A 27,341-nucleotide genomic window follows, 5' to 3' on the forward strand; every position below is an offset into this window, starting at 1 on the left:
GGCACTGTGACATTGAGGCGCCAGCAGGTCTGGCTGGAAAGCGAGTACATACATAGATAAAAAGTACAAAAAGCAAGCAACCAAAGAGGAGAAGCAAAGAAATCCAGATAACACTGTGACAAAAAAACTCCATTGTAGAGAACAAATATAACATTTATTTAGACAAGAGCATGAAATTCTTTTGAGCAAGCCACATAAACAAAGCCCCAACTGATGAAGGATAGAAACCCAGCCCTATGCCAATAACCGTTCCAAAATAAAACATAATACTCCGGGGCGCAAAATAAGCCACCGCGCACAAGCAAAAAAAAAAAAGATAGTCTTCAAGCAGAGTAGTCTTTCCCATCGCCGTATATGCAGAATGCCTGCAATAAAACCCAATAGCAAATCAGTAAAAAATAATTAGAGACGACTTCCTCCTGTGATCTCTTGCGAGACTCGAGATTCTGAATATACTGTAACCAATCAACCCAACCACCCTTGTATGTTATGCAGCTCGGCATCCCTTGGCGATTAAGTTCCAGATTTGAATGAAACCCCCTCTTGCCTTTACCAAAAAGCCGTCGGTGCTTGGCAGATCCAGACCCTTCGTTCCCTCGCATTAGTGGCCGAACATGTTGAGAAACTCGTCGTAGTCTGAAACTGGGGGTTCTCTTAAGGCGTTTGCCAGTGCCAAGGGGATTATGCCGCCATTTTTGCGGTGTTTCTTGGCGAGATCTTCGAGAATGAGCGACCTCGTGCTTTGGCGTGCGTCCTCGAATATGAAGGCAATGTTGTGGATACGCCCCTGAAGCGGGCCACTAGAAGTAACCTCCCACCACAGCTGAGCGACCTCTGATGGTGGGTTGCGATGCCCATTGCCCAATCCAAAGTCTCCCACAACCTGTAGAACGTTAGCCACAGCCTCGAAGAAAAAAAGCCTCGACACAAACTATCTTCGCCGGCTTGAGAGTACCCACAATGTTGGTTATTCCTCTGGAGTAACAAATTGCCAGAGCCCCGGTTATCTTCTCTCGCATCAGATCACGCTCATCGGCAAATGAGTATTGCAGAACTCCAGATGTCATGTTGACCTTGGGCCACCGCACTGGTGGTACCGAGCACACTGGTATATCCTGCCATTGCTCCTCCATGAGCGGCTCGGACCGGTCTGTCTCGGAGCGGAATATGACTATGTTTCCATATTAGTCAGCCGACCACCTAGTCTCGATGCAGCCTCCAAGAAATTTCTCTGTTGAACAGAGCCCCTGCATAAACAAGCCTTGTCCGTCTTGGCTTATTCCATAAAGCTTACCGACTTGAGGCGAAAATATCCCACCGACAGAAGATATGGGATATGCATCTTTCGTATGAGATCCTGGGCCTGCAGTAGAAAGTGTGGCAGAGAGAGTGCTTCTTCGACAAAGCCTCTCCTCGTATCCCACGACCCCGGTAACCCAGTCACCACCTGGGCGTTTTTCGTTCGCAGCGCAGATGAAAGCAACCGGAGCGCCTGGTTCTGAGTGTGACAGCCAGTGAAGGGCGTAGTTGACTGGATCATCAACGTAGACGCCTGAGATACCAAAATTAGCCCTCTTTCCCCCTCTCTTTGTTTGTCAAATTCACCTAACCCAGGCTCAGTGGTTTGATGCAAGCGGACTTCTACTCACTAAAGTTTGTCGGGTTGGCATGAGGATCTGGCTCCACAGAGACCTGTGCCAGCGGATCCTGAAAGTAATAAGACCAAGTTCCCCATTTATCAGCGTAATGGGTCTGAATTCTCGGAATGATGCTCTTTTTTGTCTCGTGAGCGACCTCTGATGCCTTTGGCTTGAACGTCCTCGAAGAGGTGCTGGTGCTCTTGGCCTGAGCACGAGATGATGACATGATGAAGGCAATGCCAGAAATCAGAACAAAAGACGAGAGTTGACAAAATTTGCGGGACTGCAATCGTATGCGAGTAGGCAGGTAGGGGGATTGAAGTAAGTGTATGCTAAAGTGAGGCGGGAAGGAAATGGTTGCAGGCAGTGTCGAGCGTCCCTTATATATTATTAAAAGTATCATAAAGATCTGCTAATAATTGCATGGAGGGGTTCTTCCGCCATGGCCTTGACCGCCATTATTGGGAACATTAATGAAAAACCGACTGCTTGGAGTAGATTTGGTCTTGAAATGTCTCAGTCGGAAGGCCAGGGCCTGCAGACCAGCATCCCGTCAGGACCTTTCGTTCTTCAGCAGAAGCAACAATAGGCTCCATTGGAAAACTGGAGAAAGTTGTAGACCAACCCCATGGAGAAACAATGGACATGGTACAATCCCAGAATCCAGGGGCAAGGGCCACCGCGGAATGGCGATTTATGAGAATGAGAAAAAGAAAGCATCGCGGGTACTTTGTTTAAAGGATGGGGGGGTGGGGGGGGGGTGTTCCGTTCGTTGCATGTTTGCCCGGTAATTCCATCGACCGCTTACAGTGGATGTGTGGGTAGCCCAAAATATGCAACTCGCCGCGTTCAACGAGATCTCATGTTGTGGGACTGGTAAGACCCCCATCTAACCACGAGTCTCAGGTCTTGTGCCCGATCAGAAAAGCCCCCATCCGGGTAGACAATATATCCATAAGAGACAGATAGGTTGGTGCACTTCTTGTTCTCTACGTCCCTTGCATCAATGAGCCATTGATCGAGAAGCCTTCGACATCAATTACTGTACACTAGTTTGGCCAGTAAAGTTTGTGTCATGAAGCAATGGGCGTGTACTGCTGCCGGTTTTGCATAGGGTCGCAAACATATGTCGGTTCGCCAGCTATGTCACACACAGTACATTGTTTCCATGGTATGGCATTCAGTTCATTGACCCATGAACGGCCAAACTTCTTTTGGCATTAAAGAAAAAGGGGTTGAGGGGCAAATCAGAGAGAGCCAAAGAAAGAAGAAAAGGAAAGACGAAAAGAATGAACCTCGACCTACGACTCCATAGGTGGGTAGGTCCTGTACCTAAGGACTGTATCCAAGAGACGGGTAAGATATCCTCCCCGGACGCAGATCCCGTCAAGGTCTCTGACGTAGATTTATCTCGCCATGACAAGAAACCCGATGCTTGGCAGCGTCGACGTGGCTTCTTTGACGAGGGCGCCGAAGAAGCAAAAGAGCAGGTACAATAGGAAAGCCGCTTAGCCGTGGAGGTACCGGTACCCCTAGATGCAGAGGCAACGCCATGCAGCGGACGCGACCGGCCGGACATGGATACGTTTATTCTGAGATTCACACCCTTGGTTTCCAAGAGTTGTGTAATCAATTGAGTACTGGCCTGGGTCCCAAGTGTGACCGCCCGCGCGTGTTGCTCCCGACTGTTGGGATTCTTCGCCGGTAGTTAATATGAATTGCTGGTTCCGATTGAAAGGTAATACCAGATTGACGTTGGCTGTTGTTCAGCATGTCGTAGCATCTGACCGACGGTCATCGCAAGTGTTGGTTTAAAGTCAGTGATTTGGCGGTTGTGGCAGATTGATTTGCGTAACAAGGGAATGCACAACATGCATCCATGATGTGTGTGGTGTTGGAAACAATCCTTGGGCTCTGCGGTAATAGATGGGGGATTTCCCACAACATCGAATGAGGTGAGGTACAGTAAGTAGCACCTTGTCGAGGCCCAAAAGGCTCCGCTCCCATTCGCCAATAGATCAAATCACCTGGGTCCCTTGTCCTTGGGCCAGGCACCATGCAGTTCAGCCCACTATTCTACTCCTAATTAGGAAACAAGCTCAAATTGAATCTGTACCTTACCTAAATTTTGTAGAAGCTGTCACGACGCGTCTTCGATTTGATCTCTATCTTTCTCCTCCCTTTTTGCTTCCGCGTCTCTGCTCCCCTTTTCTCACCCATACCATACCATACTCTCCCTATCTGCTTTTGTAAATCACAAGCACACGTCTTACCTCTGGTGCCCCTTCATCTTACTGCAGATACATGGGCACGTAGATTCTTGGGCCTGATCGGTACTTGGACACGATTCTCAAGTTCTAGACAGTCCGGAAATGAGGCCGATTGGGTGTCTCGCCAGAAGAGCAGCTATCGTCCGCTGGCCAGTCGCAAACCGTCTCGGATCATCTGCACATCGACGTCCCACCCTCTCTACTCGCTGCGTCTCAAACACTTCCTCTGCCTCGTCCCAGTCTGTCGCAAGACTGCTAGAGTGGAAGCCCACGACGGACGCCCAAAATGTCATCGTCGACGGTTATGTGCGCTCAGTGCGCTCCATGAAGACTGCATCCTTCGTCTCCCTCGGTGACGGCTCTTGCATCGCGCCACTGCAGGCAATCGTCCCCGTAGACCAGGCCGATGGGTGCGTACCACCTTTACATTCACGATGCCGCCCCTGGATTCGTCCACCCGTTGTCAAGATTGTCTCAACTGATAGTCTTTAGTCTCTCCGTTGGTGCCGCCGTGCGCCTCACCGGCTCGTGGGTGTCTTCCCCGGGGCGAGGCCAGACACACGAGCTCCGTGTCCAAGAGGTCCAGGTTGTCGGGCCATCAGATGCCAAGGTAAGATCCGGCAGCCTCATCCGGAGCGGAAGCCTGTCATTACTCTACATATCTGTAGGCTGTCAGTGGCTAACCTATCCCGCCGGATTGTAGACGTTTCCATTGCAGAAAAAATACCATACGCCTGAGTTCCTCCGCACAATTCCTCATATCCGCCACAGGACACCGTTCAACTCGACCCTTCTCCGTTTGCGGTCTGAAGTTATCCGGTCCATGTCTCACTTTTTCTTTACACGCGACTTTGTTCAGACACACCCGCCAGTAGTCACATCATCTGACTGTGAGGGTGCCGGGGAGGTGTTCGAGGTTCTTCCTGCTTCCGATGGCCAAATTTCCACCGAAGGAGTCCAGAAATCCACCCAACCTTTCTTCGACTCACAAAAATATCTCACTGTCTCGGCCCAACTTCACCTCGAGGCGCTGGCACAGTCTGTCGGGAATGTATGGACTCTGTCACCTACGTTCAGGGCCGAGAAAAGTGATACGCCGAGACACTTGAGTGAATTTTACATGATGGAAGCCGAGATGTCCTTTGTTGAGAGCATGGACACGGTCATGGATCTTGTGGAAGATTTGCTTAGATTTGCGACCAAGGAACTATCTAGCACCAAGCTCTTCGAGGACCTCCAGCATCGCTCCAAGGAAGGCGCCGATGATCTTACCACGCCGGAAGAGGTTCGAAGTCGCTGGAATGGCCTCATGGCCGACTCCTGGCCACGGATCACCTATTCAGACGCCATCCGTCTTCTCGAAAGTGAATCGCAGGACAGGCCTGATATGTTCAATTTCAAGCCAATTTGGGGCCATGGCTTGCAAGCCGAGCATGAGAAGTACATTGCTAGGGTTGTAGGCGGAGGGAAACCCGTTTTCGTCACTCATTACCCGCGCGATCTCAAGGCTTTCTACATGCTTCAGTCTGCGTCGGCTACAGGCAAGGCGGGGACATCGGCTTCCTTTTCGGCCGGAACATCGCGATCGGACCCTGAGGCCACGACTCTGCGTGAAACGGTAGACTGCTTTGATTTGCTTGTTCCGGATCTCTGCGAGATTGCAGGCGGCTCCATGCGTGAGCATCGCTTGCAGCCACTACTTGGGGTCATGCAGTCGCGTGGGATGGTACCACAAGTCAGCGACGTCGGCAGCAGTAGTCTCGCTAGTAGGGGCGATGGCGATTCTGATCCTGTCTCGAACACGACCGATGCCCAACATGCTGGCGCTCTGGATTGGTATGTCGACCTTCGCCGTTGGGGCTGCCCTCCGCACGGAGGTTTCGGCATTGGGTTCGATCGGCTTCTTTGCTATCTGTCCGGGGTTCAGTCTATTCGTGACATTGTTGCCTTTCCCCGGTGGTATGGGCGGTGTGACTGCTAGACCTCGGGAGATCATGTGCGATAAACTGTGGCTTCGTGCCACGCAATAGATACCACTTTTACACAGAGACGCACGGTACGCAAGCCAACTTCCTTCCGACCCTCGCCTCGCTATGGACTTGGATTTCGAACCGGCCGACACATCACAGTTGCTTGGTCGCGTAATGGCCGCCTCTGTCACTTGGATCAGACATTCTGCCCTAGGGACCTCCTATCCTGGATTGCTGGAAGTTGAGGTGATACGACCAGTCTCATATAAATCTGGCCCTGATCGATTGACAACACATATTTAGGGCCATAAATCGCTCAGGCCCGGTGATGGGTCGATACATGGACTGTGTTTTCTTCGAGACGCGCAGTGAGTCCTGTCAGTCTGCTCGCTGGTTTAAGCTGGATGGGGAGAAACGATTCACAAGGCCGACACTCGGGTCACAAGAAAGATTATGGACGCATCATGCCGGATCGTTTTGCCCTTGCACAGTCCCCCCTTTACGGCCTTTACCCATGCCCCGGTGGTGGAATCCGGACGGCAAGCAACAGCGCATGTCTTGGACTTGTTGTACCACGAATGACTCGCATCTGCAGACGACAGTGGCAATTCGACCCAAAGCTGCCGTGTCACAGGCTGCACCACGGTCTTGTACATAGCAAACAACTGCCCGGATTTCTGGCCCCCAAGCCATCGGGCAGCATAGCAGCCCAACCCTCCGCTTGGGTCGCTAAGTTTCCAGCTCGCACTGCAAACTGCAGTGCTTCCCAACCTGTCCTGTCCTGTCCTGTGGAGGCGACCCGACGAGCTTGTCGTCGGCGGGTGCCTCTTGGTCTGAGGTGGTACGGATCAAGAAGACGGCCTTGGCCGCAAAACTGCAACGTAATACATTCTCCCTGGTTAGGTATTCAAGCAGCATTGGCAAAGCCTTGGATCGGGGGATTGAAGAAGACCCGGCGTTCAGTCAAGAAGTGCAGTTATGTTTTGTTACTCTGCACTTTGTTGGGGTCGTGGGCGATGTATCTATCGTTTCCGCTTCCATTGTTTGCTTGTCCGCCTTTATGCCATGTCTCCTAGCTCGTCGTTACTGGGTTGGTGCCAACTGATTCCCTCTTTGGAAAGTAACGCGATCACAGACGACCAAGGTTTCTATAGAAGCAGAACTGGAGCACCAACCTTGTGTTGGCAGGCCTGGTCTAGGTACGCATCTGCATGGCTATACACTACTTCCTGGGTCAATTGCACGTCTGTTATTTGCATAATCTGATCTGTGCTAACTGCCGGCCAGTCATGCAACGGATTCCTACAGAGGTTCACATGTTGCGATGCGGCTTCTATGTCTCCTTCACCCTCGCATTATGGATGGACTAGTCAGGATTAAATTTGTCGAATGGGTTGATGTATTGGACATATTGGTCCAAGAAACTCGCATACATCTAACGTCAAAGTCCTGAGACTATTTTTGGGACGTTCCCCGGTTTGCGCGAGCGATCAGCGCCGCGGCAGCCGACGTCTTTCCAAGTATAGTAAGTAGTACTAGGGGGCGACAACGGCAATATAAGGCTGCGCTTCACCAGGTGGTTGTTGTTGATAGAAGTTTACATGCTTGTTTTGCTTCCCTTCAGGCCGTCTACTTGACTTGCTACATATGGCTCACTCACGGGAGCCCACTTACGGGCGGCCTTCAAATGCGCCCAAACGGCACCTTGCACAATCGAGTAGGATGAGGGCAACTCACCAACAAGACCTCTAGAGCCAAGCGACCTCCTGCCTACTCTCTATGATGGCGCCACCATTTGTTGTCAGCGGTCGTGTTCTCGCACTGGTGAGATTTGGGGGCTGTTGGCCGCGTATCACATTCTTGGCGATGTAGGTTGGGCAGACTGGACATAACTGCCTGCCGGCCAGGGCAGGCAAGGCGTGGCGTTAAGAGTTTCTAGCTAAGAAGAACAGATATTGGATTTTGTCTTTTACGGCAGGCTAAAAGGGGCCAAGGGGCGTCGTTGAATGAATGGATTTCGGACATGAATGTATGTGCGGCTCGTCAGAGTGGCATTTGGCTCTTGTGCTGATGAAACCCTACGCAGGCAGCATTCACGAGAAAAGAGTCGGTCCCGGTTATGTTATGTGTTGATGTCGTACGTGTACTAGACCATTATGAGCCACTATTTCTAGACTATCATGAACAAATCCTACCAGTTCAAAGCTCATCGCTGCCAAAAGGCCGTCATCCCTTTTCCGTATGACACTCGAACCCGGAGCTAGAGTAGGGATGTTGATGAGTCACCCCCTGATGACTACCGTTACTATATGGTTTGTAATTACTCACTCGCATCACTTGCAAAAACACAAGGGCCCACACCTTCGTTCGAGAGAAGGGAACGCTGGGGGTGTTTTCAGCAGGGGCGGCGCACGATATCGGCTGGTTTGACCTTTTTTTTCTTACTATATTTTGGAATACGGGCGATCCATGTTTGTTTCGTTCCGCCTGATTGAGGTCTTTGCGTCGTCTCGGCTCATTCGCACCATCGTCGGCCCCTTCGTCAAATGCAACCTGGACCCGGCATCTTGAGCATAAGTAGCGCTTTTTTTTCATCTTTTTGTCTTTTCTTATTTCTTTTCTTGTTCAGTTCGAGTCGGGTCCAAAAAAAAAAAGCGGTTCTAGGTTCCTCCCTTCTCCAGCCTTGAGGCGAGGTAGGTAAAGGCCACGCTGACGGCATTGTGGATTACGGGAGCACCTCCGTCGCGGCTATTGTTGGCTTAATAGGATCACGCCGCAGTACACGTACTCCGTATTACTGGGAGAAATAGAGAAAATAAAAAAAGAAAATAAACACCCACGCATGCAACATCCACACACCCACATAACCTGGTCAGCTCGGGTTTGAGAACTGCGGCACGGAATTCGCGGCGTCTGGACCTATTTTGGATCTGAGTGAGCATTACGTAGTCATATGCTGTACTACTCTAATCAGATTAAAGTGCGGAATAATAACAAAGAAAGAAAAAAAAAGAAGAAAAAAAAAGTGCATTTTGGTGCTTTCAAGAAAGACTCCGCAGCACCGGTGGAGAGAGGGGGCAATGGGAGGGCTAGACGCGATTGACCATCTTTCTTGCTTTTTTGAGCTTCCCGGCATATCCGGGCTGCGAGAGAAAATTTTGACGCTTTTGCTGACTTTGCCCGTCGGCCAAAGAGAGAGGGTTGGTTCGCATTAAACAAAAAAATAAGAGCGAGATGGCCAAGGTCTTGGATCTACTTGGAAGGATGCTTGGTAGCGGACCAAACGCTCCACATTGCCGCCTGGGAAAAGAAGGTGAGCAACAAAAAGGACCTCTTGCCAAGCTTGATTGTCGTTATCGTGGTTCGTTTTGTGCCTGGAATTCGCGGCCCGAGGAAGCAGGCAGTTTGAATTAAGGCCGGGTGGTTGTTACAAGACTACGATGCGGCTGCTAAAATGGTAGTATCAATTGCCGTGGACATTCCAGGCAATTGCTATAAGTTTTGTGTGAAGGGATTCTCATATCTACTGTAACTTATTGATTGCAAACTCGAAAAAAAAAAAAAAAAAAAAAAAAAAAAAAAAGCGTTCCTCTCACCCCTCTATCCCCTACATTGACGATTTTGACGACCTCACACCTGTAATATGCAAGGCACGCGTCACCGAGACGACACCCGGACAAGTCGGCACATCATTTTCTTCTTTTCTTTTGCCATAGCCCCCCTTATTGAATCCCCCTTCCCACTTTCCCATCGAGATTCCTGCTCCAATCAAACTGGCGCCACGCGACAATCTCGACAAACGTTCTGCCGCGTGTCCACAAAGGGCTCATCAGTGGGGCCCCTGACCTTTACCTCGATCAGGGTTTACCACCTAAAGATAGGCCAAGGCTTCCCATGCCAAGATGAAAGATTTCCAGCCTGGCGTTGTTTAAACAAGGGGGGCTCAAAACCCTTCACTCAATTCTTTTTAAATGATGGATCACCTTGGCTGGATACCGACACCCAAGAGGGGGAATGAATGAATAGCATGAGCTCTTTTTACCTATTTTGGTAAACTGTCATTTTTTTTCGCCCCTGTCTCTTCGATTCAAATCCGGTGGTTCAATTATTTTCCGTTTGCTGTTGTTCTCCACAGGCAATTGACAACGAAATGCCAACATGAAAAACGGACCGTTTACCAACTCTGAACACCTCAAAAGATTTTGACTGTGGGAGCGATACCCCTCTGATCATTGTCTGGGATAGGAAAATGATTTGGTCGCCAAGGGCGTGGATTAGATTGGCGCATTGTGTTTATCTTTGCGGTAAATTTTGCTCCATCCTTGGCAGTGAGACATTTTCTATCCTTTCTTTTTCCCCCGTTGGTTGGAAAAAGGCTGGCTGGGTTTTTTTCTTGTTGCTCATGACCCAAGCTTGGCACGATGGGACGAGATGTGCATCGCATCAGCTGCGACTTTGAATTAAGCTTAAAGCGGGGCTATTTGACTGATGGGCACCTTGACGTAATTTTTATTTTTCTTTGGTTTGAACGCCAAGTCTGCTCGGCTATTGGTTTATGTACTCTCTCTCCCTCTTTTTCGCCTTCCTTTCCATCATCAGACTCATAGTACAGAAATGAATGGGGTGAGGAAATAAGATGGGTGGTCGGCGACTTTTTTTTTTTTTTTTTCTCCCTAACCCCTTTGTCCATAATACTGCACTGTACTTGATTAGAATAGTAAAACAGTCAGCAGAACCTACCCCATGTTAGCCCAAACGGTAACGGTGAGGGTAAGCAAAAGAAGATGCATGGCTGCTGAGACGATAAGAAAGGAGGCTGCACTCGTAAAAATAACCAGCCCTAATAGGCGATGTGCCGGGATCTTGGCCAGTTTGTGGGTGTGTAAAGTTGACTAAGTACCTACCGTATTTGTTTGGTCCGAACTCAAATTTCATTTTGGGGTTACAGAACATGAGAGCAAAAGTATTGCTTACCTACCTTGCCTACTTGCTACCTACCCAGTAGCAAGCAGTAGCTTATTGTCTCGCACTCGCCGGGGTGTTTTTCTGGTGGTCTTATTCCTCACTGCCTTTACCTATCACACTTAACCTCCAGCTCCCGGCCAAGGAAATTCGTGCGAGGCCTGACTCGCTTGGCTAACCCCCGATGTCTTGGCGTGAACGTTGGTGGTGAAGGTGGTGACAAATGAATAAACCCGCGGGTACTCTTTTTTTTTTTTTTTTTTTTTTTTTTTTTTTTTTTTTTTGTCGTTCAGCCCATCATCGACCTAACTCTCGTAATGGAGTATGTACAAAGTTGCCGATGACAAGGGACCCCTCTCGAATGCGGACGGTGTTGCTACCGCCGACTTGGGACAGCTTGGCGTAACCCGCACGACGACGACACCAACCCATTTCGGCTCCTCCTTTCAAGAAACTAGTGCGTGTTGGCAGACGACATCATGTGGTTTCCTTTGCGTGGTTTTGCTGGTCAGAGGAGGAATGGAGGGGGGGGCTGACCGCCAGAGGTTTTTGCTTGGCTTACTGTACGCCATGGCGATCTTATTCTTCAGCTTTTACGCTCTTGTTATTGTTTTTCTCTTGGCTTTTCTTCGCTCTCGCTTCAATTGTTTTTCCTATGGTCGGTAATCCTTGCAAAATGACACAGGTGTGGATGGCTTGTGGTGCGAGAGGGGGGGCGGCTAGTACCAAACCCTCCGAGCTACATCGTAAAAAAGGATCCAGCAGCTGAAGCGATAGTGCAAAATAGCGAACGAAGCGACGCGCCTGAGACCTGCATGACAGACAACGGCTGGGGGTAAGAAAGTGCATTGCCGTGAAACCCTCTTTTCTTTTCTTTTCTTTTTTTTTCTTCTTTTTTGCTCGTGTGGGGAGTACGGCTGTACCGTAAGAGCTACCTAGGCTTTACCCTAACCTTGTTGGCTCCGATTCTTCGGTGCTAAAGTTGAGCAAACTTGTGCGACCTTGAGCAAGCCACATCTTACTTGGGGGCTGTTCGTTGTGGGCCCCCTCAAAGAGGGGGTTACAAAACCTTGATTTTCGAAAAAACCGTGGGCCAGCAAATTTGTTAGCAGATCGCTAACAAAGTAGCTCATGAAAGTTCGATTCACGTTCGTAAACACTACACCCACGAAAAAGGTTAGAATTTGCAGATAAATTGAAGCCGTGAATTGCGCTGTAGATATCTATTTCTGGAGTTTTGGCTCAATCGCCCTTTTCCGGTCGCTCAAGCGGTCACAAGGCGACCCGGGTACTTCCAACTCATCCTTTCTACCACCCGGTATTGGCGGCGAGGAACGGTCTTCAAGCGGTCTCGTATCCTGAAGTTGACGGGGAGAGGGTGTAGCCAATGGTATATACCGTGGGAACGGTTTGGAAGGCCTGTTTGGGGCGGGAGGTGAGGCTGATTGCGAGGATCGTGATACGCATATGCTGATAGAACAGGCAGAGTCGGTATCCACGGTAATATTGATCTGGGTACTTGTATTTCCAGCTGAAATTGGCCCTTTATCGACGAACCATGACTGTGAGGGCTGTGAATCGGTCTTCTTCCTTTTTCCAGGGCGTTCCCTGACCGCCGGAACGTTCTCCGGCGTGAAGCCGAGGTCCTCCAGATATCTCTTCTGTTGTATCTTAATCCCGTTGGGCATGCCCTCTGTTTCTCGCCAGCGTTGAATAGCCTGATTCTTATCCCTATACCACGCATCTCTGACGAACTTTTCTTGTTGGTATAGGGCTGTTTCCTCGATCAACGCCTGTTTGGCTTCGTGAGCGACCCGCATATCTTCTAACGTATTAGCGGTCTGGAACTGTTTGTCTTTTGACTTCAACGTCATTTTGACTTTGTAACGTGAAGCGCGTTGAAGGCGTTTTTGCTTATTCGTCTGCTTTTGGGCAACGCGTTGCTGTAGGATGATCGCCTCGTTGGCAACGGCTTGTAAATCCGAGATAGCATCAACGGTATCTGAACTAAAGTGGTGCGCCTTGGCCGCCATACGGCTTGCCGCATATTTGGCCCGTGAAAATCGTTCAGCGGTAGGAAGGGAGTCCGGATATCGCGGTGTATTCGCTGCCGTGGCGTGGCCACGCAGTTTGGCGAGCACTTTGGTGCCGTCGACAGGAAACAAGCCTGTATCTTGGAAACCGCTTATTACGTGGCCAGTTGTGAAAGCCGTTTGCCAGCAGCGCTAAGTTAAGGGAAGATATATCAGTTTACCGCTAAATTAACCTGTAGATCGAAAACGACTTACTCGAATCGCAGCAACGAAATCTGAGCGGGTGAACACCGGAATACCGGTGTTTATATGCTCATGCAGGACCGCCTGCAACTCGTTTTTCAGGTGAGTGAACACGGATACGTCCATGGGCTGCATATAATGCGTTGAATGAGGCGGTAAAATAACGATCTCGATATCAAATCTGAGGCAATAATCAAGTATCTCCATGCCAAAGTGGCCGGTAAAGCCGTCGAGAAAAAGCCACCTCCAAATACGTGTTTTGGCCCGCTGTGAATTTGGATCGATTTTGGCCGCAGTGCGGTTCACAAAGTCGAATCTGACGTCAAAGTCATGACCAAACCACTCTTTCAACGTGGGAGATCCGATCGATTGCACGGCAGCAACTTCTGGCCACGAATACCGGTTGAAATGCTGTATCCAGGTGAGCTGGATATCTCCGTTGGAAAACCCCGTTTCTGACCGCGTAAAAACGATACCCTCAGGCAGATCCAGATCAAGCCAATCGCTCGTTGGCCACTTTGTGAAGATACAGAAGGGCGGTAGCGACTGCCCAACAGCGTTGCCACCGCCTATCAACGTACAACTCTCACGGTTAGCCGGATCCGCGGTGCGTGGCTTTTCATGCCTCTTTTTCGTCACGACCAATACCGGTATCCGGCCATCTCTCACACCGATTCTAGTACCACATTCGTCAGCGTTCCAGGCCGCTGAAGCCGTGATCCCAAGCTCTACCGCATGAGCCGCCGTGCGGCGATACCAGGCCTCCACAAGATCGATCTGTTGCTCCCAACTAAGGCGAGTAATCTCGACGGGTTGTTGTTTGGTAAGTCGCAGTTCCGGGTGTTTTTTACGCCAACGGCCGTACCAGTTCATTTGAATTGGACCACAGGGCGGTATACGTGACTGACGCATCAGATTGGCCGCAGATATTACGTGTTGTGAGTCGGGATATGCACCAAGTTTATCAAGCTGCATGATATACGCAACGAGAGCTTGATCTTCAGCATCAGTCAACAATGAAGGCCGCCCGCTGCGCTTTATCGATATCTTAGGAATGCCATTGATCAGGAGATTACGAGCATGCCGCTGAGTACTCGAATACGGGTAACCGTTCCTTTTACAGAACGATCGTAGCGATTCTGGCTTGGATCTGCCCTCCCGCGCGGTATCCGCCCTACTGCGGTGAGTTTCGACATATTGGGCATACATGCGGGCTCCTAAGATAGCTGGAGATTCTGGGGACGTCATGATATAGGTATATTTGCGGTAAGTGCAATTGTGTTGTTATGGAACGGGATTACACTCGGCATAAGTTAAATTGTTAACGATTTTCTAGGTAAAAAACTGATGCGGGGTGGCCCACGGTTTTTTCGAAAATCAAGGTTTTGTAACCCCCTCTTTGAGGGGGCCCACAACGAACAGCCCCCAAGTAATTATTTTGCTTCCGTGCTAATTGCGTCCACTTTTTACCTTCTCGAAAAGTCGAAAGAATTTTTTCTTGTCTTTTTATTTTTATATTTTTTATTTAGTATTTATCTCCGAGATGCTGCTTTAGAACGGTCGAGGCTGACTTGGGCTGGGCCCTGTCATGTGGCAAAAGCCAAAGTGTCCTTTCGTCGTCGTTTAATTCGTTGCAGGCGACTTTTTTGAGTTGATGCCGTCAAATCTACCTTTGATCGAGCCCCATTGGACGATTTGAGGGGGTAATGGAAAAAAAAATAAGCATACATTTTGAGGTGCGGCAGTCCCTCCACAAGACAAGAGAAACAACAGTGTCATGCATCAAGGGCCAGGCTTGACTTACTGACTTGGGAAAAAAGAAAACCGGAGACCCAGCCAAGCCCAACGCGTGCGTGTTGCGAACCACCCCCTCCCACGCCAAGCCTATAGATCATCCTTTCAATACCCATCCACATTTCTCGATAATTTCTACGCGCCCCATCTGTTTCCATTGCACGGACGAGGAGGTGCCAAGACTGACAAAGAGTCAAAGGGGAAATCGGAACAAGATGAAAATCGTGAAGGGAAAAAAAAAGGCGAGTAGAGAAATAGATACTACACCCTTGATCGCCGGCTGCACGCATAATGCAGGCATTTCCCGAATTGGACTGGAATGCATTGTATCACTCCCATTTTACTTCCGCACTTTTCTCCCCGGCTCTTGGAAGAATTCAAACAATAAAGATAACCAACTTGATTTCAACGGCAACTTGCCGATCAGTAATGGAGTAGGGTGGCCTAGGCCAGCTGGACCAGCCAGGGCGAGTTTGATTTGTGTCTCGCTGATCACGTTCCACCCGCCGGATAAGCACAGCAAAGTACGCTGTACAATAGGGAAAGAAGAGACGGGACCCAAAAAAAAAAAAAAAAGAAAGAGAGAAAAAAAAAAGGGTGTTATCCCAAGCCCATCCACCTGGCCTCCATCTGGTCCGACGTGCCGGTTAGGCCGTGCTGCCCTGTTCTCCCCCGGCATTACGCGCGAGATTGGAAACCGAAGGTACGGAAAGTGGGAGACAGGCGTGACAAGGGTGGACAAAGAATTTATCGGCTAGGTTCCGAAGGTACGTGATGTAAGATGCCCCAGATAGCGAAGTTACGAAGTTACTTGCTCCTTTTTTTTAGGTTGTTTTCTTTTTTCACCCCTTCATATACTACGTACGCGTACAGTATTACTTGTCTGGATATGATACGGGCCAAGGTTGACAAGAGGGTGTGGACGGAGGGTAATTTAGACGAAGAGCCTGGGTCGCAAGGTCAGTGCATTTTCTTACTCGTTCTTTCTTATCACCTTGATTTTCTCAGCTGTTGTTGTTAGCGGGATGATGAGTTCGAGCTTACATTGCCATGGTGTTCCTTTTTACTCGGACGGGAATGGCAAAGCATGACTGGTGGAGAATATACCCAGCTGGACATAGTAGGGACTTCGTAGTAAACGATCCGGGGACAGCTCAAATCTTCCCGGTTCTTATTGTAAAAGTTAAAATATGCATATGCGGAAAATCTAAACTCGTGTGTTCCTTCTTTCGTACACGTGTTTTTAAATAACATTTTGTTACTTTGCCAGACCTTTCCTTATTTAACCGGAACTTTTCCAATACTTGGCAGAGATGGCATCTAGTGAACCTTGGCAGGACTCAGAGTGGCTTAGAGGACTCGGGATGGCATGCATTACAAGTGTTCAACGGGCAGGCACGGAGCATCTCGCTGCTCTCCGAGAGTCCGAGAAATATAGACTCGAAACAAATTCCGTCAGTTGGGTCCCCGTCAAGGCTCCCCGCTGCAGATTTCCAAGAACTAACTAAGCTCGGAGCGCGTTACCGTTCCAGGTTGTCCTGGTTCTAGCAGCCGATCCTCCGATCGTTCCGCCGTTCACTCCGACACCTGGACAACCCGACAACGAGGGGTTTTCTATTTTTTTTGTTCTTTTTTCTCGGGTCCGAGGCAAGGCAGCCTCGTATCAAGATATGACCGAAAAAGGCTTTTTGTTTTTGTTTTAGGGTGGGTAGCAAACAAACAAAAAAGAGTCATGCTGACCGATTTGTGCTACATTTCACTTACACTAACTAGCATTTGCTAATTCGAGCGAGGCTTCCGATAAGAGCCGACCCCTTTGTTCGGTTTCGCGAAGTTGTAATACCACTACCCGACGGGGCGAAGCAGCACGCAAGAAAGAGAGAAAAAAAAAGCGACACTTTGTTTGTTCAGACGTGCTATGGTGTGGTGAGTGATGATGACTTTACGCGGTGGCCAGTTTGGAAAAGGAAAGCCATTCTCGCACTTGAGGTCGGATTAGGGTGAAAAACAGGTAAGCATCATCCACAACTCTCCTTGCATTGCATCTTATTATATTTATGATGTGCCTGTCTCGGACTTTGACTCTACTGTAAGCATACCAAGAGATAGGGACGGTGAGAGATATGTAGAGAATAATGAATCGGGTGAGACATGCTGTAAGCATCAAGATTCTCGGTACTGTACTATGGTAGTCAGGTCGGCAAAGCAGTACCATCCCTCGCTTCCCAAGGAGCCAAGGAGGGATAAGATCCCAAGGCGCGTTGCCGCGTGACGCGAAGAGCCATGCAGCAGTGTGCAGATCAAGAAACGTTGTCCTACCAAGAGAAACAATTTGAGTTTGTATTTTTATTCTTGTATCCTTTCTACTCGTCTCTGTCCGACGCACACAAAGACACAGATGCACCCGGGGTGGTTACCGATAGGAGTTGAGCTACGCCATTATACACAGTAAGCCTGATACTGGTTCCTTGCCAGGGGTATTATTGTGCACAGCCTTGCCTAGCTACGCTGACTCTACCCTACCCCAAAGAGGGAAAAAAAGATGAAATTTAGCAAACTTGATAAACTAAAAGAAGAAACGAACAAATAAACGAAGCCGCCCTGTGAGACTCTTTTTCGGCCGAAACCCTGAGACGAAAGCATGGTTTTGGCGTTTACGTTGGCGTCTTGCGATGGATACCGTCTGTTGGTTCCTGTCAACAATCGACCTGCCTTGTGAGATCGATGATGATGGTGCTGGTGCTGGTGCTGGTGCTGCTGCTTTGTAGCGAACATGTCAGACACCTTACCTAGACATGCTAAACCCGGGGGCTGACCATTGACTTGTTTCCGAATCTGTCTTGAACCCCCTCCCGTATGCAAGGTCCTGTTACGCGCATCTTGGCTTGCTTATGTGTGTCATCCCAATGGAGATAGATTCTGACAATGGCAAACAACGGAGAAAGAAAGATTGCGGCGCTGTTGCGAGGCGCTGTCCTAAAGAGGGTAGGAGAGACAGACGGAAGGAAAGGCGGGCTTAGCGCAGTGCATCATCCACCCCAACTTTCCTTCACCTCACCATCGTCTAGCCTTCTTTTTTCGTCCCAGCTGCCAAACCAAACCCGCGGAAATGACTGTGCAAAAGGACCGAAGATTAAGGTTCAGTCTGAATATAACAGGATAAGCACAAAGAGAAAGAGAAAAAAATTTAAGATAGTACTTGACCTGCATTTCACCGAGCTCAAGGATGGGATCCCCTTACCGCCGACGGGCGTTTCTGTCCGTTTTAATTCAAGACTGACAAAAATGAAAAAAAAAACAGACAAAAAAAGTTTAATGGGACGGGGATGGTGCAGCTTACGGTTGGAAACAAGGCAGGCCCCGGGCAAAGGTAAATCCTGAACGTTGAGTACCGTGTGTTCAGTGGGCTGTTTTTTTTTGTCGAATGTTTACGTGGTATTAATCCATCACAATTAACCCGCCGCGCCTTGGATCGCGTGGTGTCTAGTACCCGCCCACATGACGCCTTTGGCGTGTCTGGGCTACCATTGCTTTTCCTACCGTAATTGCTCTCTTCCGTGTGGTTTTTTTCTCTCTCTTTTTTTTTTGGTTTTGGGGGCCAATGGGACAAAATAAGCATTGCGTCTTGTCAGCCCGCCCCCTCTTCTCTATCTTGGTCTCAGTAAACCCCCGATTCAATTTTTCTGACCCGAGCAAGATTAGACAAGACGGGTAAGAGCGAGGAAAGCGGGAACCACCACCAAACCCCTGCCCAAGTTACTTACAATAGAGTACAGTACTGTAGTAAGTACCAGTAAAAGTAGAAATGATCAAGGAGGGGAGGATGGTATATGACTCGTCGTCCAACTCATGCTTATTATTTTTATTTTTATTTTACTCAAACTGGTGGGGTACATAGGTGTGTGCCCTTGCTTCACAGTCAAGACGTTTCTTGGGTCGAATCAAACGCCGTCGAGGCCGTTGTGACATTCCGTCCATTGCACCCTTGCCTTGGGTCGTCCCCCATGCAGGGTATTGAAAAGGCCGATTGATCTGCCAGAGACCAGAAACGGCAAATTCCGCCTGCCGTCAAAGAATTCGTCAATCGGGCCCGCGGCACCGAAGTTTGAGCTAATAAGAGTAATAAACTCGTACCCAGGCTATTGATGGTTATGGTACTGTAAAACTTGCTGTTTTGCGTTAGTGAGCAGCACGTCACCCTTTTTCATGCTAGTGTCCTGGAGCAATCCGTTTCTTGAAATTTTATCCATAGTTTATTAGCTTAGTCTTCTTTGCTGTTTTCTATTTCTAATAGCGGCGGTCGCGAGTTAGCTTGTAACTTGATTCCTGCAGGTAAACAGCGACGGTGTACAACGGCGAAAGAAGCCCGGTTTCTAGAAATACTCCGGCCGGGGGCTGCATACATACATCCGCCAAGGATTAAGGATGAAGCAACGAACAGACGAAGAAAACGGGGTAGGTACCTAGATTTTGAGTTTTTGCTTGAATTCTTTATTAGGTTTACTGACTCTCCACCCCCGAGTAGTTAAAAAGGGAATCCACAACATAAGCAAATAAAATGAGTATGAAGGCATATTTGCCCATGTTCAGCGCAAAAGAAGGCATAATTGTAGTAACTGTAATAATCTATAACCCAAATTATACTTGCTGACCGGTTCGTCGCCTCTTTGATCTGGTGCCACGTGAAATTTACCATAAACAATGTCAGCTTGCTCGGATTCCAAGGGTCGGAAAGGGCAGCGCACGATCTCGGACTGCACCCGGTCCGCAGCGCAGGCAGCGCCTGACTGTCAGCACCCAGTCTTGGGTTATGGGCAACCAACCGCACAAGGGATGACATGATGGCATGAACAGCAGCGCGGGTTGCAGCGTAAATAATCGTTGCCTTGAGTTGGGAGGTGGGGGGAAGTTTGAAAGTGGGGAAAAAGAGACGATTACTGGTAAGATGTTGTGCCTAGGCGTCCACCCCCCCCTTCCCAAGTGGACCCCTCCTCTTTCAAAAATCCCGGCTTTTGAAAGACATGGCGGCTCGCCGGGAAGAAGCTCGCACAAATAGAGCACGACGGTGCAAAATGTGCAAGCATCCAGCGAAGCTATACGTGCGTAATGACTAAGTAATGGCCCGATGAAAATAATACTACTGGTATAGGGCTAAAGAAGTCAAAACTCAATTAAAAATAAACTATACAGAAGTCAGGTTTCTTGTTATGGGTTTTTTTTTAAATCAGATACTATGTCAGTGGAGTTAAAGCGTCGTCTTGGTCTCAAATAAGCCTGGGTTCTCACTTGCTCGATTTACTCAAACGCCGGACAGTCGGGTAGATATGGCAGTTTAGCGCCGCCAACCGGTGCTGACGGGGCCGAGAAGGTTAATTGCACCAAGGGTGGGCGTGTGGTGCCTGACTTGGCAATGCTGGTAAAGTAAGTTAAGTAATAAACAAACATAACACGCCCGAGTCGCAGACTTGATCCTACTTTACCAAAATAAAGCAATTAAAAACCGACGAGGTACGAAAAGGTTACTTAGCCACAACGCCAAGGGTACTGCAACCTGGGGCTGGGAGCGGGGCTGTGGAAGCAAAAGCCCCCACACATCCATCACCTCTTCTCTCTTTTCTCGGCGTACGATGTACACAAGTGGCACGCAGATTAACTCCTTCCTGGCTCAAGGATGGTAAGCTTGGCGGCAGGCACCAAGAACCTGGGCGGGTGGGTCATGCAAAATAAGCTTGAAATTTTACCAATTCCCATGTCAAGCATTACGCCCGCCGCCTCACCGGCGCTCGCGATTGGCAGCTACGGCGCAAGAAAAAAAAAAGTGGCTTCTGTTCTGTCCTGTACTGTACCTAGCACACTCTTGGGTTTGCTTTTCTTGGGTGTATGGGATGGTAATTATGGGTGTGCAGGCATCCATCCACGCAAAGTCGCTATTTTCTTCTCTCGTTATCCATCCCCCTCCTTGTCCAGCCCCAAGCCACAGCCTGGCTGTCTAACGCCGAGAAGGCTTGGTCTGGGTTCTTTGTGCTGCTTGGTAGGTACTTTAAAAAGCGTAGTATACCGGTACCGAGCAACCGTAAAGGCAGCCGCAATCAAGACCATCTTGGCCTTGGCTCGCTGTACTGTTGCTCATCCCATCCTATCCCATCCAATCCATCCGCTGACGTGACGGTGCGGGCCTTTTTATTAACCATCACCAGCCCGCCCGCACTTTTTATGTTTCTATTCTTCAAGTCCAGACGATACTGCTTGTCTTGTTTTTATTTTTTTATGCATGCATTGAGTATTGTATTCTCTTATCGAGATTGAGATTCGATCAAGTACATCCAAGACACCAAGTAACTGAGACACACAAACATACCTATCGCATCTCTCGGCTACGAGACTCTAGCTAGGGATAGTACTGAATTAAGGGATCGAGGGACGAACAAGTAAACCATAAAAATAAGAAGAAAGGACAGCGCCCATCAACGGTCACTTTCTGGACTCGAGCCGATATTACACCCAGACTCGCTAGGGTGCAACGAACCATCCTTGGACTTTAACAACGTATCACAAAGGGACTGAGAAACTGCTACGCTTCATCGACCTCTCACTTTGGGCTCCGAGACATGTACCGCTTGTCTGCAGCATCGCCGTCGCCAGTCTAAACGAAGCAAACAGACGACCAAAAGCAGCCAACCAGCCAGCCAACCAAACGAGATTTGAGTTGGTTGGCCGTTTGCACCCCGTTGCATCCGCCTGCAGAAGACAGCCAGGCTAAAAAAGTGAAGAAACTTGCTTCTTATTTGTTTTCTTTCCTTTTTTGCTTTTATCATTATTTTTTTCGTTTATTAGTGCAAAAGCCAAATTTTGGGCGACAAGCTTCTGGGCCCCTTCGAAACGCGCAGGTACCTACTTATCGTCTACTCACCTGCTTTACCTCAGCCGCGGTACATTACACCGTTTGTTTGCTCGACTCGTCTTATTTTTTTTTTGGGGTGTACCTTCCTGCATCTGGAGAAAAGAAGAGAAGAAGAAAAAAAAGGGAAAGTGGAGCGATTCACCCAAGCGCCTCTAAGCAAAAATTCACATTTAAACGTGCGTCTCAAAAGAAGCGCCGCAACGCACCTTGTTCCCTTCCGCCCGTCGGCCTTTTTATCGGGCGACAATACTCAGCACATCGGGACAGGAGACGAGATTAATTTTTGTGTTTACCCTTCTCTCTCTTTTTCCCGTTACCTCTTGCGCAGGTCTCGACATCGTCATCAAACGGCCGAACACCAAGGTTCGGATTTTGCAACCTTGGCGGGAGAGCTTGGCCACGAAACAATAAAATCCAAGACACTCGCATCTTGGACCAAAGCTTGACTTGTGAACATAAACCACTTTTTTTTTTTTTCAACAACTGGGCGCAATTTTTTTTCGCCGTTGCCTCGTCATATTGGTATGTATCTTTTATTTTTCTTCACTTTTCCCTCACCCTTGCTTTTTCAGTCTCCTGTTGCTTCCTGCCCTTTCCCTTCTCTTCTCATCGGTCTCAAAGTCATCATTACTCGATGCGTCAATACAGCAAACATTCATCCTTGCCTGAAAAGTCTTCTCCCAACGATCTATTCCTGTCTGTGGTTAGCAGTTCAATTTATATTATTTTTTTGCTCTGTTGGTCATTATGTCCGAAAGAGGGGGAAACCCTCGAAGCAGCATGAAAGTTAAGGACGAGAACTGCCGAAAGGCATTCAAATCCATTACTCAGTCACGGCGTTAAAGTGGGTGCTGTGGCGATCGCTCCCTATGGACAAGACTTGCATCGGTGGGAAAGGGAAAGCAAGAAAAACAAAATACCCTCTCAGAGCCAGGCTCAGACCTTGCACGTCTCGTACGTCCCGTTTGCCTAGCAGCAGCCAAGTTGGCTTGCCTAGCCTGCCTGGTAGCCACGTTGGACCCACCCTTGGGGAGACAGTATTGCTACTGCCTGCCAGGAGTTGCAAGTTGCGCTCCTTTGCCCCGTGCCGTCATCCCGGGCACAGTTAAGATTCTGCGCGATTGGGAAACAAAAGGGGGCGCCCGAAGCCCGACCGATCCAACACTTGTACAAGGCCGCCCCTTACGCCGCGTGTCTGAAGGCTGCTTGGATTAAGCTTCTGTCACGTCGCCCACCATTCCGATTGACTTATCCCCGTCGCTAACTGCCAAGTCTGAGGGTCCCACAGAAATAACACCACTTGACTTTGTGGTCTCGCGACTTGCGTCTCATCGAGGGCCCTGGCAGACCGACCACCCACCGACTCGACTCGACTCGCAATTCGGCCGCCGTCCGCCGCGCTGCTCGACTAGACTTGCCATCACACCAGAAACGCCAAGGCCCAACGGATCTCTGCTACCAGGGTCTGCGGCGCCGCGCTGTGGGGAACTTTTGCTTAGCACGCCCACTCGTGTCCACACACCACCAAACCCGAACCACAACCTCATTTGGGAAGTGGTCCGCGTTCTCCACTTGCACGAGTCTATCCCTCTCAGGCATGGCATTTTGACCACTCTTTACCGTGCGCATCTTGGCCGACACTACGTCGTTCTTTGCATGGTTCAGCTCCTCTTAAAATAAGCTACCGCCTGGCCCCAACCGATCTGCAACGTTCCTTTAGGTCGTCTTTTTGTTTGGAAAATCATCCCTTCTATCTTTTCCTCACCACCCGTCATCTTAAACACAAGCCACCACCCACAACAATTACGGGACACACATCACTCCTACCACACATATACATACATACACCCACATACACACACACACACACACAGACACACAACCCACAGACATACACGTCAAAATGATGGAAACATACCACGGCTTCGTCAGGACGCCTGCCGATGCCATAAAGCTGTTCGAGGCTTGCAGAGTAGGTCTTCTGCCTCGCGTCCAAAGGAGACTTTCAGAAAAGGAACGTCAGTCAATACGCTCCGGATCAGTGTTTGTTTGGGACGAGAGGGAGGCCGGCATGAGGAGGTGGACAGATGGAAAGTCATGGAGCGCCAGCAGAGTATCTGGAAGCTTCCTCACATACCGCGAGATGGAAGGCAAGAGAGGAGGTGGTTTTGGTAACGCAAGGAGAGGCGCCGGCAAGACTCCTGACTCGGGCCGCGGTAGCGACGGGTCCCAAGACGAGACAGAGCCCGATGGCTACAGATACAAGGCCGACGGTCTTATGAAGCAGTCCTTCAGCATCACAACCTCGACAGGCCAACACTTGCACTTGATTTCATACTACTCGAGGCCCATGGCCGGCCAAGCAGAGCTCACTGTACCAACAGCGGATCCCAACCTGCGCCAAATATATCCCGAAAAGGGTTTGTACCCGGAATCGAGCATGAGCGAGGCACAAGTGCCGCCAATGACAAGAGCACCTATGCAGCAGGCACCATACATGGCCGGCCCTCCTCACCACCTGCACCCAGGTTCGCACACATACCCGCCACACTATGTTCAGCATGCCTACCCCCACTGGCCAGCATCGCCTGCAACACCGCCATACACCCACTATACAGTTGCGCCCCCAGCGTACGCGCCGCCTCACCACGCTCATATGCACCCGCACGCACCGCCGCCGGGACATTACCCTTACACGTCGCCACCACCTCCTCAAGCTGCGCCTCAGTTTGACCGGACGCTTCCTCCACCTGTCTCGACCGCTCCTCAGTCTAGGACACCACCTTTGGGTCCTCTGATGCCCGCATATGCCGCCCACAGATCTCCACGCTTGCCGCAACCGCGCCCGGCGACAGAATCACAGCTGCACCCTCACCATATTCACGACCCAAGACATGGCGCTGCGGGCAACAGGACACTCCCGGGGCCTTTGCCAGCTCTTCCTCCGGCGAACACGCCACCAACTAGGCACGCCTCGGTCTCGCCGCCAAGGTCTTCGCACTCTGACAGCGTTCCAGCCCCTGCTCCAAGTGGCAACAAGGCCAGTATTTCCGCGCTACTTCACCCAACAACAGAGGTTCCCAGGAGCAAAGTCGACGGCGGTACTAGCGCTGGTAATTCGCCTCGCCTCAACGGCCGGGAACACACCCCCAGCACTTCGGCTTACGCTATGGCAGCGGCAGCCTTGGCTGCAGGGGCTCAAAAGCAAACCCTGCCTTCGCTCAAGCAATTTAACGAAGATGTGCGGGCCTTGGGAGCCCTGGATAAAAAGTTCATGCAGATGACATCCTCCTAAAGGAGAATTTGTCGAGTTTCGTCTCTCCCACGTTGGAGAACCTCCATACAGCCATCATTGGTTTGATATGTAGGACTTTTTTTTCATGTTTATGATTATCTAAAAGACTTGCGATTTGCATTGGCCCCGGCGTCATGTTTTTTTCTTATCTCTTTCAAGAATCGAGGAACCTCTTTTCAGAGTGTGTCTACAGTGATTGGGTGGCTTTGAATTCCAGGACGGGATTTTATCATGGTATCTTGGAGCGTGTTTTTTTTCTTTCTTTTTAATCGACCTCGTGTACATATTTTTGGTGGGGTCACTCTTCTGGTACATATTAAAATCATTTTGGTCCTCTATCCGGTCTTTGCAATGAGTGCTGCCTGTTCCCGTTGACGATCTCCAGATGCTGAAAGCCAATGCCACACTTGGCAACATCGTGCATTACTAGCGAGATGCGTACATACGTGCAAAAGGATTTTGGATTTTGCATTTCCTTGGCCCAAAGTAGACTCCAACAGTCGCAGGCGCCACTTGGTGTCTACTCTAAAACGCGCCAGGGAGGGCAACGGCTTGACTTGCATGCTAGACGGCTACAGTACTCACCCTCTATTGAAAGAGACGGCCTAATCAGCTGATCGGGCTTGCGCCGGTTCAGATGAAGAATGGGGAAAGGGGGTGGTATTTCGATCTGCTCCAGGTTTTCTGATTCATGCTTGGGACCGCGTTGCCGTTTTCCTTGGCGCGCTTGGCAAATTCTTTTTTACACGCAATCTTGGCAAGTCTCTTTTGATTGACATGGGGCCAGAGAAAGACAAAACCTTACTTTTGGTGTTGCTAGTAACCTTACCGGCGGGCGGCGCTTGTTGCCCGATGGAAAAGAGAGAAAAGAAAGAAGATTGACGAAAGAAGTTAAAATCATGAGGCATGAAGAATAACTACCGGGATCATCTCGGAGATACTGGTGAGATGGACAACTCAACTTACACAGTTGCATTTACTACTTCATCTAGGACGGGGAAAAGAGAGACAAGAAAAAATTAATATTACTGTAGAAAGCCATGCGGGTAAAGTTAAAATAAAAATAAAAGGTTGCTAATATAGTGCTTGACAACTCGGGAGGTCCCTGAATGAGAGAGATGACAGAGTAGCGACGTACATACCGAATAGAGTATGTAACTTACTCAGTAGGGGTAAAATAAAGATCCGGGCTGCATACCATGAATAATTCCCTTGCAGGTAAGGTAGTCAAGGATAGGAGGTGGAAAAAACAAGATTCGAAATACAGTTCTATGCTATATGATAGTTGCACTTTGGGAATTCGACTGTTGTATGACACTGTCGGAAAGAATAAGCAGCATGGCCACCCCGGCCCGTTGGGCTTCGCGGATACCGATATCTCATTATTGCTTGGGGGTTAATAATAGGAGAAAATGACAACCAAACAAAAAAGAAAAATGAGCAGGTTAATCATCAGTTGTCGATTTTCCCAAGTGGCCTAGGGACCTTGCTTGAGCTAAGTTAGTGATAAAACCACAGTGCGATAGTGTACCTGTATTTAGTTAAAGAACACCCCATGCTAAGGTCCAGCCCGCGGAGCCGGCCGAGCAGACGGGCTGTGGGTGAAGTCGTGTCCCCGAGAGAGCCCCATTTTGCCAGACCTGTTCGGGTAATTTGGTCGCACGCGGTCCCAAAGGGCCCGATGTTAGCTTGATACGTCATCAAGGCACGGTATTCATCCAATGTTGAAATCCCATCTCCGGCATGTCCTGGTTAGTTTTTGTTCTTTTTCAAATCAAAAGTAACAAAGAGAGAAATTAACAAGAAAAAATTAACGAGGGAAGAATAAAATCAATTCCCTTCAAGCGTGTTAATAAAATATAGTTTAAGCTTTGGGCAGAATTTTTTTACGCGTATATTTAAAAAGTTGCGAATAAGAAAATAAATGAAAAAAAAATAGTGGATGGTGAGAATGTGTTGTTACCAAGAGACCCCCTGGTTTTAATCATTTCGATACGTGTTTTACAAACCCTCAAAGGGAATGATCGACGGGTAGCGGGCGAGATCTGCACTTAAAGTTCAAGCATACCTGGTTTAACAAACAGCTCTTGAATGTCGGCAGCTCAGATACCTGTCGTCCGAGTTTGAAAGGGCAACCAAGGAGAGAGAAAAATAAATCCAATTTATTACACCGAATCCGTATTCGTCGGGTGGGTATGGAAGGTAAAGCCGAAGCGACAGGAAGGTGCGCTCG

General features: G+C 49.2%; 6 protein-coding genes across 6 annotated transcripts; 3 read left to right on the forward strand and 3 right to left on the reverse strand.

Annotated features, from left to right (window-relative positions):
• Positions 1–134: 134 nt before the first annotated feature.
• Positions 135–2,325, reverse strand: MGG_06567 (uncharacterized protein). Its single transcript, XM_003716922.1, has 4 exons — positions 1,650–2,325; positions 1,295–1,552; positions 960–1,171; positions 135–883 (listed from the first exon to the last, which is right to left on the reverse strand). Exons 1-4 carry the CDS (start codon positions 2,041–2,043, stop codon positions 602–604), a joined length of 1,146 nt encoding a protein of 381 aa, XP_003716970.1. The 5' UTR covers positions 2,044–2,325; the 3' UTR covers positions 135–601.
• Positions 2,326–3,777: 1,452 nt separating this feature from the next.
• MGG_06566 (asparaginyl-tRNA synthetase) lies at positions 3,778–8,085 on the forward strand. The gene is made up of 4 exons (XM_003716923.1): positions 3,778–4,320; positions 4,403–4,520; positions 4,614–7,079; positions 7,168–8,085. The coding sequence occupies exons 1-3, from the start codon at positions 4,013–4,015 to the stop codon at positions 5,889–5,891; spliced, it is 1,704 nt and encodes a 567-aa protein (XP_003716971.1). The 5' UTR covers positions 3,778–4,012; the 3' UTR covers positions 5,892–7,079; positions 7,168–8,085.
• A 2,879-nt stretch (positions 8,086–10,964) lies between these two features.
• On the reverse strand, positions 10,965–11,274 carry MGG_17165 (uncharacterized protein; the record flags this gene model as incomplete). The annotated part of the gene is made up of 2 exons (XM_003716924.1): positions 10,965–11,084; positions 11,173–11,274. The coding sequence occupies 2 exons, from the start codon at positions 11,272–11,274 to the stop codon at positions 10,965–10,967; spliced, it is 222 nt and encodes a 73-aa protein (XP_003716972.1).
• A 3,333-nt stretch (positions 11,275–14,607) lies between these two features.
• MGG_17166 (uncharacterized protein) lies at positions 14,608–15,739 on the forward strand. The gene is made up of 2 exons (XM_003716925.1): positions 14,608–14,854; positions 14,939–15,739. The coding sequence occupies exons 1-2, from the start codon at positions 14,825–14,827 to the stop codon at positions 15,668–15,670; spliced, it is 762 nt and encodes a 253-aa protein (XP_003716973.1). The 5' UTR covers positions 14,608–14,824; the 3' UTR covers positions 15,671–15,739.
• Positions 15,740–20,207: 4,468 nt separating this feature from the next.
• On the reverse strand, positions 20,208–21,011 carry MGG_17167 (uncharacterized protein; the record flags this gene model as incomplete). Its single annotated transcript, XM_003716926.1, has 2 exons — positions 20,208–20,325; positions 20,971–21,011. 2 exons carry the CDS (start codon positions 21,009–21,011, stop codon positions 20,208–20,210), a joined length of 159 nt encoding a protein of 52 aa, XP_003716974.1.
• A 2,552-nt stretch (positions 21,012–23,563) lies between these two features.
• On the forward strand, positions 23,564–25,518 carry MGG_06564 (cAMP-independent regulatory protein pac2). Its single transcript, XM_003716927.1, has one exon. It carries the CDS (start codon positions 23,717–23,719, stop codon positions 25,106–25,108), a length of 1,392 nt encoding a protein of 463 aa, XP_003716975.1. The 5' UTR covers positions 23,564–23,716; the 3' UTR covers positions 25,109–25,518.
• The last annotated feature ends 1,823 nt before the right edge of the window (positions 25,519–27,341 follow it).

This window comes from Pyricularia oryzae, chromosome 4, assembly GCF_000002495.2.
Source record: "Pyricularia oryzae 70-15 chromosome 4, whole genome shotgun sequence".
NCBI lineage: Eukaryota > Fungi > Ascomycota > Sordariomycetes > Magnaporthales > Pyriculariaceae > Pyricularia > Pyricularia oryzae.